Here is a 15141-nt window from a genome sequence, read left to right on the forward strand (position 1 = left end):
ATGTCCAGAAAGGTGGATAATTTTGGAGCAGGACCAAACTGAGCAGCAGTCTCGTGTGGAAAAACAAAATAAGTAGATCATATTTTATATACTACTGATGGTTGGAGTGGAGAACATCTGTATTCCATTTGTGGTTTGGCTGTATTGTGATATTACAGTAAAGAGGGTGTGTATTCAGTCAATGTTTGTGTTTTTCTGGATGCTCAGAGAAGCAGATGGTTGAGAGAAAGATCATTTGTTCTGGAGAAAATGTGAGCCGCTAATGTGAATGCAAGAATTCAGGATTTTGTATTTTGAATCAAGTTTGTTTCTGGAAACTATCCTCAAATCTTAAAAAAAAAAAAAAAAAAAAACATACAGTAGTCAGACTGTAGTCAGACAATGAGTCTGAATCTGGAAAGTTTATTCTGCATATTGAGAAAGTAAAGCAAAGTGATGCAGCAGTTTCAACCACAAAGAGGCGTCATATCTTTACAAAGAACAGGTCTGACAGTTGATACAGAAAGCAAATCAGTTTCTTCACAGTCCTTAAAAATTGTTGTGTTGAAGGTCTCTTTTGTGTAGATGTACAGTAGCAGTCAAAAGCTTGGACACACTTTCCCATTCATTTAAAAGGGTAATCAATTTAAATAAATTATGATATGCCTAAAAATGTTCTATTAAAAAGTTAAAAAGGTGATTTAGCCTTAATTATGCATAGATTTTTATATTGTTCTCTTCATTTGTTCTTTCTATTCATATTTTGATATTTTTCAGCAGTCAACATGTGGGATTCTCAGACGGCAAACACAAGTTTGTCTCTCTTGTGTTTTACTTTGGCAATAAGTGTGATCCTCATATTTGGCCTCATTTATTCCATTCAGGTTTATCGTTGTTTCACTGGTAAGGAAGCTTTTCTTCTCCTTTGTTTTATTTGAGGAGTTCAACGTAATTATTGCTGATTATTTATTTATTTTCAATATATTTTATAATACTTTAACAAGAACTGCAAACACGAGTGGACAACAAAATAATTTAAGGGAAAGATTAAGCTTTCTCATAAAATACAGGTCTTCTTTCAATCTCAACTGCATTTATCATGATAACTTGTCACAACTTGCCCAATGTTTTTCCAGAAAGGGGAGGACATGCACATTTATTCAGCCGCCATCTTTGCCATGAGGGATACAACGAAGATGGAGAGGATCCATGACGCTGTCAAGGCTTTTCGGTGAGCCATTCACTCAATTCAAGCAGGAAACATGGCTTTTGCTCAACTTTTAAAGTCAGTCAAGTCACATTTTTACAGTACAAATTTTAAGAAATTGTTATTGTTTGGATTCTTTTAAAAATCCACCTCATAAATACTGGTAATCACAGAGACATTAACACAGGCCACAGTAAACCTGATGACATACACCTGTTGTCGACATTTGCATTTGAATCATTGTGACGGCTATTTGAAAAGCATTTAATCATTTTTTCCTCCAACCAAGGAGTTTAAATAAAAGTACAGAACGGCTCAGTAGCAATAATTTGAAGTTTGTAATTGAAAATGTGTTATTATGCCGTTTAAATCCTGGTGTGACTGGGTCTGACCCTAACCCTTGGCTGGGTACAGAAAGGAGTGCCTTAACTAACTAAACTTTAGGTGGCCAGTTCAGATTCCTTATACAGTACATACTTTGCTGCGTCTATGAAGAGAGTCGGGGCAGCATGTCAGAATCTCATCCAATGTACTCTGAGTATGTACACTCCTGTTGTGACTCGTTCGTCTTCCTTAATCTTTTTGTTCTCTTTGAAGAGAAACTCAGTGCTGCGTAGCTCAATCCTTCATCATCCTAGAAACAATAAAAAAAAAAAAAAAATTAAAAAAGACAATATAAAGGGGAACTGTGTGGGATGGTCAATACAAGTGACACCTTTCTTTGAACACCTATTTAATCTGTTAATATAAAAATGTCCTACGATCACTTCATAATGATGGGAAATATAGAGATATATGAAGTATGCCAGCTCAGTATATTTAATGTACATTTACCACATTATTTGTTTGGCCATGTCCGCTGTGGTGAGAAGCACTCCCAGCTCCTGCAACAAAACAAAACAAAATAAAACATAAACGTTTTCAGCATCTGATTGTTGAGTGAAGTTTCATCGTTTCTACAAGTAAGCATTTCGACGTAGCATACTCACAATTAAATAAACAGTGAAAATCATGAAATGCACGTGAAAGTGTTTGGATTAATAACTACAGTTTTATCTGGCAGATGTACGGAAAGTAATAAAAAAAAAAAAATACAGGAAACTTTCAATTTAACACATCACTGTTTTGACTGTTATGGTTGATTTCTTATTGTTCAATCTTTAATGAAACAAAACTAAACAAAAGCAGAGTAAAATGGAGCAGAAATTAAAAGTGCAGTAATGAGTGGGGAATATGTATGATCAGGGGTTAAACTGGGATTTGTTTTGTGGGGGGTGGTTGTTGGCAATGAGTGCCAAAGTGCATCTTTTTCGTGTTATTCCTATTCTTATTCTTACTCAATGTTTACGGTGCCAGCAGCTGACACGTCACCTTTAAGGTGATCAGGGAAAAGAGAGAACCAGGTTAGGCCTGTGTGCTGGGGCTCAGTGCCGGACGGCCCCGGCCTGCTTTAACTGCTGTGCATGATCAGCCTACCTTCAACATGTTTGCAGACTCTTTGATTTCCACAGAAAATGAGGACGGCTATCGCAGTGACACAGCAGACCAACAGTCCTCCCAGCACGAGGACGACCGGGTCCAGCCCTGATTCTGAATGAGTCATATTCAACATGTCACGATTAGTAAATAATCAGCAAAAATTATGTTTTGCAAAGAGCTGGTACTTTTCCAACTGGTATAGAAATAATAATTAAATTGGACTCCAAGCAATTTGCTTTGTGTCTAGCCAGCCACATTATGATATGTTTTAAACTATTTAAGAGCATTTATAAATGTCAAACTCTAAACACATACTTGTCTCCACTGTAGTTCCTCCACCAAACAGGATCTCTCCACATGTGACCACAGCACAGTAGTAAATCCCGGCATCAGAGGAGTTCAGTATAGTTTTAGACAAACTGTAGACGCAGCTCCTTTCCTCTTCTTCATCACTTCTTTGAGGGTAAATGACTCCTGGATGAAATCCTCCTGATCCGGCTCTGAACCAGTAGACGCTGTTTTCAGCTGGACACGGCACTTTGTTTCTTTCATTCTCATAGAAAAGTGAACAGCGGAGAGTCACAGGGTCTCCCAGATGGACCGATGCTGTCTCTGGACTTTGTTTCACATGTTTCTGCTGATTCCAGTCTGTGTGATTCAGTTTTAAAGAGGGGATAAGATCAATTCACAAACAAAAGGATTTGTGTTATGAGCTCACTGAGGGTTCGAACACAGGAAACGTTACCATTCACAGCCAAGAATGTGCCGTTGCTGAAGGTCTGTTCATACGCAGTCCCGTGTTGACACAAGTATATTGCCTCATCATCTTTGCTGACATTTTTGATGGTAACAATATACTGATCATCCCCTTTTGTTACATTGAAACGTGAAGCAAACTCTTTCATGACTGTTATTCTACCGATTACTGCTGTGCTAACCTTTTGGATCATATGTCCAAGAGGTAGCTTAAACACATTCAAGAATCTGTCACCTCCTCCAGATACTGGAAATGCTAATGTAAGATTGTCACCAGTTTTCGCCTCAGTCAAAGAGATCAGACGAGGAACTTCCGCAGTTTGAATCAGAGCTAAAGAAAAGGGAAAAACAAGAACAATATTACAACCCAAATAAATATATGCATTAAACATAGCTGAAATGTCTACTTTTATTCTTTTTATTAACAAACTAGCCTGTACACTTACACATTGCAGAAAGAAGAATCAAAGCAGCCAAATTTCCGATCATTGCGGCAGAGCAGCCTTCTCTTGCACTACTGATGTTGTCCCGCCCAGATGAAACGTTTAAGTAGTAAGGTCATCATGGTTTACAGAGAAGACGTCGTACTGATTGGCTGACTAAAACTGTACTCTCCCCCTAAACTTAGAATATCTTTTTCCACTTCACTCAAAAAGTGTTCTGTGGCGTGTGAAATCTTTTTTGGGTCATGTTTTGTTTACTACTGGAACTCTCGAAACCTTCTGATTGGTTTATTGTTGTTGTTGTTGTTGTTTTTTTGTTTTTTTTTTGACAAATTCAAAATATTATTTCTAAATTAAGAAAAATCTAAGAAAAGTGTTGCACATTTTTTAGAGCTATAATCTAGCTAATAAAAATTTGGTTCATATTTCAGTTTTGCTATGATGTAAAAAAACACCCTGAACCAAAAGGAGAGAATATCACAATGATCCCCTCCCCCAACTCAAAGAAAATACTATAATTTACCACACCGTCTCATGAAAGCCACACTGATACTCAAAAAAAAAGCAGAGTTACTTTCAATCGAGAGTGTCGAGGAACAGGAAGGAAGATGAAAATGTAAATAATTTGTCTGTATAGTTCAAATCTAAATGATCGTGAACAGCATTTGCCGCCGTCTTAGCCAAACTGTATACAGGTCGGAGTTCATGAAACTAAAACTGACGGTCAAACATAAAAGAAGGCCCTTTTGAATCCGTGCCATAGCTTTACAGCCTCACCACAACACTGCTTAAGTTTCCGTGCATCATGGATTATGTGCACAGTGGTGGTGTGCGGTGACTTTCACTGAAAGGCAACTTTAGTCATGCTTTTTATGGTGAATCTCTCTTGTGCTTTGCATTCTTCATCTTCAGCTTTCTGGCTTAAGTAGCATTAGGATTATATGTTTGAGCTGACAGTAAGCATGTTATACAGGAGAAAATATATGTAAAAAAAAAGTATTACCTGACAATGACACACTCCAGTGGGAACCCCCCAATATTTGTGTATTTTCAACATTTTGTCGTCACGTGAACGCGTCAGACTAGTTTGTACAGTGCAGTTTGAAAGTTTTGATGAATTTTACAAATCCACAGGTCGGGTCTGCAGCTTAACTCCAAATGTGTTTGAGCAACTGGCATACGAGCTGATCGTCAGTGCATCACTTTTAAAATCATGTGATGTCAAGAGGTCAACATGCTTCTTATGTGATAATGTTGACAGTTTCATAATCAATCTAACGTGATGTTGTGCAAAGCCACATCAGAGCTGAAACACTTTAACAGCTCAGCAGAAAGGTTCTGAGCACATAATTCACACAAAACACCTTGAAATAAATTGTACACCGCACCTCCTGTGCTCATAGCAGTACCTTTAATATTGCTTCTATTCTCATAGATTGTCATTTGTGTTGTGTTAAATATTTTGTGTCATGTGAAATATGGCACAAAAACGTTATTTATTAAGGCTTGTCATGTGAATGACAGTGAATGAATGAATTTTGAAAACTCTACTGACTCCACAGTTTTCTTTCTCAGTAGCAGCACTCAAAAGCATTCGGGGCCAAAGCAAAAGGATCATTCTCCTCTTTTGTTGCGTCGTTTAGCTCTTCTCTTAATCCATTGTTCGATTTACTATCAGCTCCAAACCCACAGTGCTCAAAGAGCCAAATACTGCAAATGTTTTTCAGGAAAGCCGTTTGAATATCAGGTTGGACTGTAGAACTGTCCAGGGCTGCCAACTGTCACAAACAAGTCGACTGTCACGCTGCCCGACGAGCTTATATCTGCGGCGCCATTAGTGAGCTTCCTGTGACACCTGCACACTGTGTAACGTCAGGCAGCGTCTCTGTTGGCTCAGCTCTGTCAGTGTATGTAAATGAAGCAGCCTGATTGGCTGTTTAGCATTCAGTCGTAGAAGTCAGGTCATTAAATCCTTACGCAGGTTAGCAGCTGCAGCTTTTATAAACCTTGACAGGTAATTGAATCCAAATGTGTGCCGCTGATTTAGCATGCACCCATCTGATGAAGTCCATGGTACCAAAATCTGATTTTCCAAAAATATGCTTGGATTTTAGATCCCTAAACGAAAAGTGAGACCCTCTTATGCTGATTGGAGTCCGTTTGTACCAGCCTCAGATTAAACTACAAAGAGAGACACATCGTGTTTCTAAAATGATGTTTGGTTCAGGGATGAGGACGTTCACAGCAGGTCGTTCCCCAAAGAGTGAGTTGATCTGCAGCCACGAACATTAATGAACATGAACAGCATGTCTGCCTGGAGAAGGCGAAGCAAAGCAAAGCGGCATGCAGCAGCTTCACTGACAGTCAGAGGTTATGGTGAGATATTTCTCCCCCTCTGACCAACCACCGAAGCTGTTTACTCTCAGCTGCTATGACTGTGGGCGTCAACAGGATGTGAAGCGAGCCCCTCACATGGCAGCTCGCAGCGAGAAGCAAACCAAATCAAAAAAGTTTGATGTAGCATTACAGAGCAGGTGTGTGTGTGTCCAAATCTGTTACCCCAAGAGATACTGTTATGAATCATAACAGTAACAGCAGTCATATTTAAGTGACAAAGCAGCGGTGAAAGCTTGGCTTGGCTTCTGGGGACTGAAATAGAGAGAGAGGAAGAAAAGCCTCTTTGTGTTAGTTTGAAGCGGCAGCCACAACATTGTAAGTTTCCACGAACCATTTCTTTGTCGGCGGTGACCGAACGTGATTCTGTTTGTGTGACAAACAGCAGCAGTGTGAACACAGACGAAGTGTCATGTGTCAGCGTCGGTGATGATGTGGTGCCTTTCCATTGGCTGGTTCAGAGGTCAAATCAAAACACTGTCAGGAAAAAAACACACACACAGGCTTTTAATCTGTCACTGAACTTCTTTATCTTAATGCTGATGTCTGACACGTTTGGGCTTTTCTGGAACATCAGTGAATACACACACACAAGATGCACAACACAAAACTATGCAATTTGATGCTGATATTTCTGTCTCTATTTCTGTGATTTTTGAGCATATTTAAAAAGAATCAGCTGAAAAGTCAAGCAGTGATTGTAACTCATTATTGCACATTTACTGCTTACATCATATTTCATCAGAGTGAACTCAGTGCTGTGTACAGACACCCACCATGTGAAAAAGCTTGTTTTAAGAGGTGTTTTTTGTGTTTCGACAGGAAGGATAGTGATAATATTTCCGCTGTGGTGGAACAGAGCAACGCCAGTGTCATGACTGACCAATCAGGTTACTCGCATGTTGTTCCATCCCCTTTGTAGCACTGCTTTATGGGCAAGCGTCTTAAACAAGGTTTAAAACAACTGCTGTCTTAGGCGGGTTAACAGGAAAATGCTGATCATGTTACATTTTCTGTTGCTACTCAGAGCAGGACGTAAGTAGATTAAGTCAGCTTTTCTCACGTATATTCTGTAGTCTAGGTTTGAAAACATAGTTCAGACATGACATGAATCTGTCTCTCTTATTAACCGCTGCTCCATTTAATTGTATCTTCAGGATGCACAGATGATCTACTCTTTGACACAAAGACTGTTGGTGTTGGAGAAGATGTGACGCTGACGTGTGACCGCTGGACATCTGATGCCACTCCTATATTATTTTGGATCCGACTTGTTTCTGGAAACTTACCTGTTGAACTCTTGAGAGGAACATTTTCATTTGATCATGATGGTGTTAAGAAGACTCCTCGTTTTAGAACAAAACAGGAATCTGGAACTTTTCTCCTGCATATTAGGGCAATTGAGCAAAGTGACACTGGACTGTACTACTGTATAAATACAGCACAATTTGACGTGATGTTCTTAAGAGGAACATATTTGAGCGTAAAAGGTGCATAAACTACAGGACACACACACATTTCAAACAGTTTTTACCTATATTGTGCCAAATGACAACTGAAGTTCTTTAAAGGCAATTATCAAACACAGCAGATATAGTCTTCACATTAATGTGACTAAATAACTTTGAAGTATATTGACTGTGTGATTATATTTCTCAGGAGCAGAACCTGAGATCACCACCAACTTTCAGCTTCCTCCATCTGATCCAGTCCGTCCAGGAGACTCAGTGACTCTTCAGTGTTCGGTCCTCTTTGACTCTGAGAAGAAAACATGTCCAGGAGATCACAGTGTGTACTGGTTCAGAGCTGGATCAGATGAAGCTCATCCCAGTTTCATTTACGCTCATGGAAACAATAGAGATCATTGTAAAAAGAGTCCTGAGTCTGAGTCCACACAGAAATGTGATTACTTCTTCTCCAAGAACGTCAGCTCCTCTGATGCTGGGACTCATTACTGCGCTGTGGCCACGTGTGGAGAAATTTTATTTGGAAATGGGACTAAACTGGAGATTGAAGGTAAATACACTTATTGTTGTTATTTTCATCATACATTTGAAGAATTCAACTTTTACCTTCATTGAACCTTTTATATATTTTAATTTACATTATTTTTTAAATAAATGTAACTCATTGTTTCCATGTTTTCATCATGTTTCAGAATCCATGTTGACGTCTGTTCTTTTTACTACATATCTGCTGCCTGTTCTCTTGCTCATAAGTCTGATAGTCATATTTATCTTCGTTTTCACCAACGAGAAGAACAAATGTGACTGTTGTAATGGTAATGTACCTAAATCATACTTGTCTTTCCATCAGTAAACCTCTCCTGCATCCTGACTGACTGATATCTATATATTTTCTGTTTCCTGCTCCAGCTGCTGCTGTCCTGCACAAAAACAGACGACAACAGACGAGTCAACAGGTGAGGAATTTAAATGTTGGACTGATGTGAACAAAAAAGAGGATTCAGATTTTTCACCTTCATTTCTCTATATATTTCTCCAGAGAGGGAACGATGATGCATGGATTTATTCTTCTGCCATCTACAGCGTGATAAAAACTGGAAGTTGTTCATTAAAGGATGCAAAAGCAGCAGAGAGAGAGAGGACCTTCACTGCTATGAGAGCTTTTGGGATGGATCAATGAATGAATGTGTATTTGTGCTGTATAACGGCAGATATGATCCAAAATGCTATTTTATATCTGTCTGATTGGTAATATTGTCAAAAAATTCATTTTGAACTATTCTACATTTGAAACTTTCCAGATAAAACACTGGATGATGAGTGAAAGCACCGATCACAGTTTGGTGTTTGAAACTGGTAAAATTACAGACATGAATTTTTTTATATCCAACTTTATTTTTCACATCATGATTTTAGTAACACTGTTTTACTTAATGCTGATTGAATTCTTTAGTTTTGTGTTTGCTTCACTGAAAAAACCAAACAGAGTAATAAATTGTTCTCTGCACACATTTACGCTCATAGTGTTTATTTTTTAACAATTAAATTCTTCTCATCTGCTCATGATTTTGCAAACATGCAACAGAAAATAATTTCTCTACGTAAAGATAGATCTTCCAGGAAGTGGCCAGTTGTAACGATGAAATGTGATCTTTGTCACCCACGAGGCTCATTATTTTCATCTGGTGGACAGAATAACAGTGTTGGTGTTTGAATGTCTTCATGATTTCATTCACACCAGAGAAAAGTTTTTAGCTTTTCCATTTGAACTGTTATCACAGACCAGTCTGGCATCAGTCAAGATAACAGCAGTCTGTACATCTTGTGTGCATTTTGGTCTTCTGGTTAACAAAGAGGTTGGTGTGGTAGAGATGTGGGGAGCGACCTACAGAAAGGGGGCTGGAGCCAATCGCAGCTGACAATGGGTGAGCAAACACTCTGAAGAGGTCGGCGGTCGATATCAGGGCCGACATATAAAGGAGGACGAGCATTTACACTCACACTCAGGTCACATATTAATCCAAAGATGAATGTCTCTGGACTGGGAGGAAGCCAGAGAAGCCAGAGTGAACCCAAACAGGCAAACTTAGAAACTGTTGGAAACTCCACCCAGAAAGGCCCCGAGGCCGGGAATCGAACCTTCTTTCTGCGAGACAATAATGTTACTAATGTTCCCACTTTGCTGGTTAATTGATGATGTTTCAGAGATTAAGACTTTGACATCAAGATTAATTATCTGATCAGACTTCTTCAAAAGTGACTACAACCATCTTAACATACTTGATTTATTTATATATTTCCACTCTTTCAGATTTGTTGTGTTTTCTCTTTATATATTCATTCATTACGTCCGGCTGCCAAACTTGTGTGTCAATAATGAAACTTAACATCTCAGTACAAACTGCTGCTCTCAGTAAAAGAGCCTCCTGAGCACCTCCCCCTCTGACAGCAGCTACCAGAGAGCAGCAAACCGCTAAAAGGTCTGAGCAAAAATGGCCGCCATGTAACATGACTGAGAAAGTGTGTGTCTGTGTGCGTGTCTCCGTGTCTCCTTTTACATCTCCTGCTTGTTGTGGTCATCTTTTAAATGATAAAGCAGCAGTAAGAGCTCAGCCTTCTGGGGCTAAAATAGAAAGTGAGAGAGGAAGAAAAGTTTGAAACCACAAACACAACAGTGCTTCAGTTTCCATGCATCGTTTGTTCATCAGCACTGACTGTGAATCTGAGTGTATTTGTGTCAGAAACAACAAACAGTTTGAACACACAAAGAGCTTCATGTACAAAGCAGAACTCAGAATATGTGACAGTATTTTGTTTTCTGGCTCGATGTGTGTAACCATGTTTGTGTGTCATGTTAACAGGACTGGACCCAACATTTTACATGTTGGCCTTCATGGTGACCACAAACTAGAAGTGTGGCCATCTGACATATCAACTACATTTAAAATACAAATTTATGTTGCAGATTATTTCACATTTACTGTCAACATCATGTGTAATCATCTGTTCAGTTGCCTGTTAGAGCCAGTTTTAGAAACCCACTGTGAAAAAAACAGACTTGTTTTTCAGATGTCGTGTTTAGACAGCGAAGATGGGCAATATTTTTTTCACTGTGGTGTACAGAGAGATGTCAGTGCAATGACTGACCAATCAGGTTGCGCTCACTCCCCCTTTCTTACGACTACATGAAGTGAAATCATCTGAAATAGTGTTTAAAACAACTGTTGTTGAGAAGACGAAGATGTTGATCATATACCATTTTTTGCTGTTACTCAGAGCGGGAGGTAAGTAGATGAAGTCAACTTTCTTCATGTTCATTTTGTAGTCTATGTTTTAAAGACATCTTTTTGTATGAGTTTGGACCCAGACATAATCTGAATTTATCTGTTATTATTCACTGCTCCATTTCATGGTGTTTTTAGGATGCACAGATGATCAGATGTTTCAGACGAAGACTGTTGGTGTTGGAAAAGGCGTGAAGTTGACGTGTCCCCGCCACAAATCTGATGACCATGTCAACTTATTTTGGATCCGGCTTGTTCTTGGAAACTTACCTGAATTCTTAGGAGGAACTCCTTCTGTTGATTACAATGGTGTTAAGAAGACTCCTCATTTTACAACAAAACAAGAACCTGGAACTTTTCTTCTGAATATTAATAACACAGAGCAAAGTGACACTGGACTGTACTACTGTATAAAAGTTGATGACTTAGATGTGAAGTTTTTAAAAGGAACGTTTCTGAGGATTAAAGGTAAATTTAATTCAGTACACACACTGTTCACAATCAAAACTGTAGACTTAACATGTTGCTGACAAACGTTGATGTAAATTCCCCTAAAAACTACATATAAAGAGTCTCTTCATTTTGGTAATTTTTAGTTCTATTTAGATGATCAAAACTCATTTCACATATTTTTTTGTGTCTGTATTTCTCAGGAGCAGAAACTGAGATCACCACCAACTTTCAGCTTCCTCCATCTGATCCAGTCCGTCCAGGAGACTCAGTGACTCTTCAGTGTTCGGTCCTCTTTGACTCTGAGAAGAAAACATGTCCAGGAGATCACAGTGTGTACTGGTTCAGAGCTGGATCCGATGAAGCTCATCCCAGTTTCATTTACGCTCATGGAAACAATAGAGATCATTGTAAAAAGAGTCCTGAGTCTGAGTCCACACAGAAATGTGATTACTTCTTCTCCAAGAACGTCAGCTCCTCTGATGCTGGGACTCATTACTGCGCTGTGGCCACGTGTGGAGAAATTTTATTTGGAAATGGGACTAAACTGGAAATTGAAGGTAAGTGGAGAATATTCTTATATAAATGTTCAATTAGCATATTTTTGTGTTTCATTTCAGAATGTAGAATTTAGATCCTATTTAACGCAGGAGTTATTTATATTTTCTCATCCAATCAAATCATAATGAACTTTATTTCTTTGGTCCACATATAATTTCAGAGAATATGATGGATCTCCAGAAGACCATCACACTTCTGTTGGTGTTATGTGGTACTTTGGCTACAGCTCTGATTGTTACTGTCTTCCTGTTTTATATGAAGAAGACAACAGTCAGCACTGATCAGAGAAGTCAGCAGGTAAGATACATGAGAAAAGACAGAACTGGATAAGTTATTAACATTTCTTCTTCCTGAATATGATTTTTTCTGAACTCTCACCATCATTATCATTAATCTCATAACCTTCTTCATTATATATCTTCTCAGGGAGATGAGGACCGACTTACTTATTCTGCTCCAACCTTCACCAGGAGGAAAGATGGAAAAGTGGACAGAAGGAATGAGAAAGCAGCCGAGAAAGAGACGGTGTATTCTGGTGTCAGAGCTTTGTGACAGATTAACAATCCAGACAGTGGATTTGTTTTGAGTTAATAAAGCTGACTTGTTCTTTTCTGGCACACAGCGAGGAATGTACTGCTCCACATCAATGTAACCGAAGGAGCAATATCTTATTACGTCAAGGTCACCTTATATTTTTATTTCTTTAAATGTTTGACAATATTGTGTAGTAATTTCTGTCAAATGGTGTTAATCATGCTGCAGAAATACACAATTCTTAATGTGTAATAGTTTTTAGAAATATCAGACTGCATGTTTTTTCTCTTCTTCTCACTTTAATTGTCATCCTCAATCTTTCCTTTTGTCCTTTTTATTTCTCCACATTTCTACTATTAAAGGAAATTTTTCTGTGATAAATGTGTGTCTTTCATTTTATCAGCTGTGGTGGACGTTCCTGACATGAAAAGTGGGAGGGTCATCAGTGATGATGTCAGTATTTACTTTAAAGCCGTCGTTTAAAGGAGTTATCATTAGTCCATCCTTCTCTGTACGAGGGCTGAACACAGCATCATTTTAGGGATCATAGTTGTGGTCAGCAGTCGGTGGACCTTGATGACGGCCACAAACCAAAGTCTTGTGACCTGACAAATATTTCTGCTCTTTTTTCTCTCTCTCTCAGTGTATTTTCAGTTTTCATACACTTCATACACACATACATCAGCTTTGGTAAGTTTTGGTGGGAGAGGTTTTGCTGTTGTCCTGGACTGTGTGTCTGTGACTGTTACTGACAGTCTTTGTGCTGTTCATAGCATCAGGCATGATTTATTTATATTGAGCACTTTGGTATGTGTATTATGTGAAAACGAAACCTCTGGAGTTTATCACCACCTCCAGCTGAATGTGTTCTGCTTCTGCGTTTCAGCAGCGCTCTGAAAATAACTGAAGAGACTACAGAGGATGGATGTTGTGACCACAGAAACCTCCCCAAGTCTGTCCGCTCTGCTCTTCATGCTGAAGTGACTGATGTGTGGGAGGGGCATCACTGATGATGTGGCACGTGTGGATTGGCTGCTTCACACTAATGCTAAGATGGCTCCTGCATCTTTGTGAGAGAGAAAGACTCAAGAAAGACCCTGATCGGTGCCAACACCCTCGGACTGCTGGGGACTTTCAGTACGGCCATGGCCGGCCTCAGCGGGGTGGAACTGGAGGCCCGGTAAACCCATGGGCATCATTGCACAATGTTCTATGATGAGACAAAAAGTGAGAAATTCAAAGAGGAATGGCACAAAATAACAAGAGGAATCAAAGTTGAGCTGATCTCCCAGTACATTGTAATTGGGCAAGAAGGAGCAGCATTACAGGTAGAATGTAACCCATTCCTCACAAAATGGTTTAACGTGCCAAAATCAACACATTACCTTGGTAAAAAATTAAAATTGAAAAGATAAAGATTTGGGACCAATGATGAAAACTGCCTCTACACTCCAGTGGGACAAAATGATCACCCACTGATTTTTCAGTCCCCAGAGGCAAACATGATAAAGATCCTGTGTGGCACATCAATGTTGGCAAAACCCCAAGAGGTGATACTGATGCCAACTCAAGCTGTTCTAATAACCAAACAAATTAAGACACAGGTTGGCTCATGACTTGAGAATGATAAATGAAATAGTGGAAGAGTTACCAGCAGAAGTGCCCAAACCTCACACACTACCACGCTTGAGCAATTGCAAGATGAGTTAAAAGCATACATGAAACAACTAACTGCTATCCATAGATCTATATACTTACAGGAAGGTCAACCAGGAGCAGGATCCGGCCCGACCAGCAGTGCCAGGAGATCAGGTGTATGTGAAAGTCCTCCGACGAAAGTGGCACGAGCCACTGAGGACCTCAGAAAGACAGAAAGGGCAGTATAAAGCTGAGAGAGACTGATGAGGAGAAAGACTGTGTGGTGCAAACTAGTGACAAGCACTCTCCTGTTGATGTCACTAGGCAATCTGGGACAGATGAAGCCAGCACCAACCAGCCCCTGCCAGGCCAAGAAGATCCAAGCGACTGCAGGACGCCGGAAGGAAAGCACCAGACCACGAAAGGAGCCACTCCCAATGATTCAGATGAGCACGATGCAAAAACAAACACATCCATCCAGACAGTGCGAGGGCCCACACCAGACTTCACACCAACCGTTACAAGTAAAAAACATGCTGCGACACAAGTTAGACGACACAAGTACACTGCATGGGAATGGGTGACACCCCAGACCATACCAGGTGATGTTAAGTCAGAGGAAGCAACTACAGTTACGACTACAGTAAAATGTTAACTGTAATGTCACCTGGGTGTTGTCGTGGTTTCCAGAGACACAGATAAAACCTCAATTTATTACCAAGACTGTACGGTTTGAGAATCCAGTGTCACTGAACCAAGACTGTGAGACGTGAAGTGGTTCGCAACACCGGATGGTTTGAACAATGCTGATGATTCGGAAGACGAATCAGAATAAGAGAAGATGGAGTTCTGAGTACAAAAAGCCCAAAAGGGGGGACATTTACGTTAAGACCTGTTGATGGGCTCAATGGACTGAAATCTTTAGATGCGAGTTGGAGCATTACCAATAT

The 15141-nt window shown here is 39.6% G+C and overlaps 3 protein-coding genes across 4 annotated transcripts; 2 read left to right on the plus strand and 1 right to left on the minus strand.

Annotated features, from left to right (window-relative positions):
• Window positions 1–366: 366 nt before the first annotated feature.
• On the minus strand, window positions 367–3925 carry LOC115049935 (uncharacterized). 2 transcript variants are annotated; one of them, XM_029512587.1, is made up of 6 exons: window positions 3868–3925; window positions 3696–3752; window positions 2981–3313; window positions 2663–2776; window positions 2021–2070; window positions 367–1820 (listed from the first exon to the last, which is right to left on the minus strand). In XM_029512587.1, the coding sequence occupies exons 1-6, from the start codon at window positions 3908–3910 to the stop codon at window positions 1707–1709; spliced, it is 711 nt and encodes a 236-aa protein (XP_029368447.1). In that variant the 5' UTR covers window positions 3911–3925; the 3' UTR covers window positions 367–1706. The 2 variants fall into 2 exon arrangements, with proteins under 2 accessions (XP_029368447.1, XP_029368446.1); XM_029512586.1 differs by having other exon boundaries at window positions 3411–3752.
• A 3304-nt stretch (window positions 3926–7229) lies between these two features.
• LOC115050205 (signal-regulatory protein beta-2-like) lies at window positions 7230–9224 on the plus strand. The gene is made up of 6 exons (XM_029512998.1): window positions 7230–7293; window positions 7416–7748; window positions 7918–8274; window positions 8417–8539; window positions 8634–8680; window positions 8764–9224. Exons 1-6 carry the CDS (start codon window positions 7251–7253, stop codon window positions 8902–8904), a joined length of 1044 nt encoding a protein of 347 aa, XP_029368858.1. The 5' UTR covers window positions 7230–7250; the 3' UTR covers window positions 8905–9224.
• Window positions 9225–10955: 1731 nt separating this feature from the next.
• On the plus strand, window positions 10956–12738 carry LOC115049642 (uncharacterized). The gene is made up of 5 exons (XM_029512022.1): window positions 10956–11008; window positions 11147–11476; window positions 11662–12018; window positions 12180–12316; window positions 12446–12738. Exons 1-5 carry the CDS (start codon window positions 10966–10968, stop codon window positions 12569–12571), a joined length of 993 nt encoding a protein of 330 aa, XP_029367882.1. The 5' UTR covers window positions 10956–10965; the 3' UTR covers window positions 12572–12738.
• Window positions 12739–15141: the final 2403 nt, after the last annotated feature.

Source organism: Echeneis naucrates, chromosome 10 (assembly GCF_900963305.1).
Source record: "Echeneis naucrates chromosome 10, fEcheNa1.1, whole genome shotgun sequence".
Lineage (NCBI taxonomy): Eukaryota > Metazoa > Chordata > Actinopteri > Carangiformes > Echeneidae > Echeneis > Echeneis naucrates.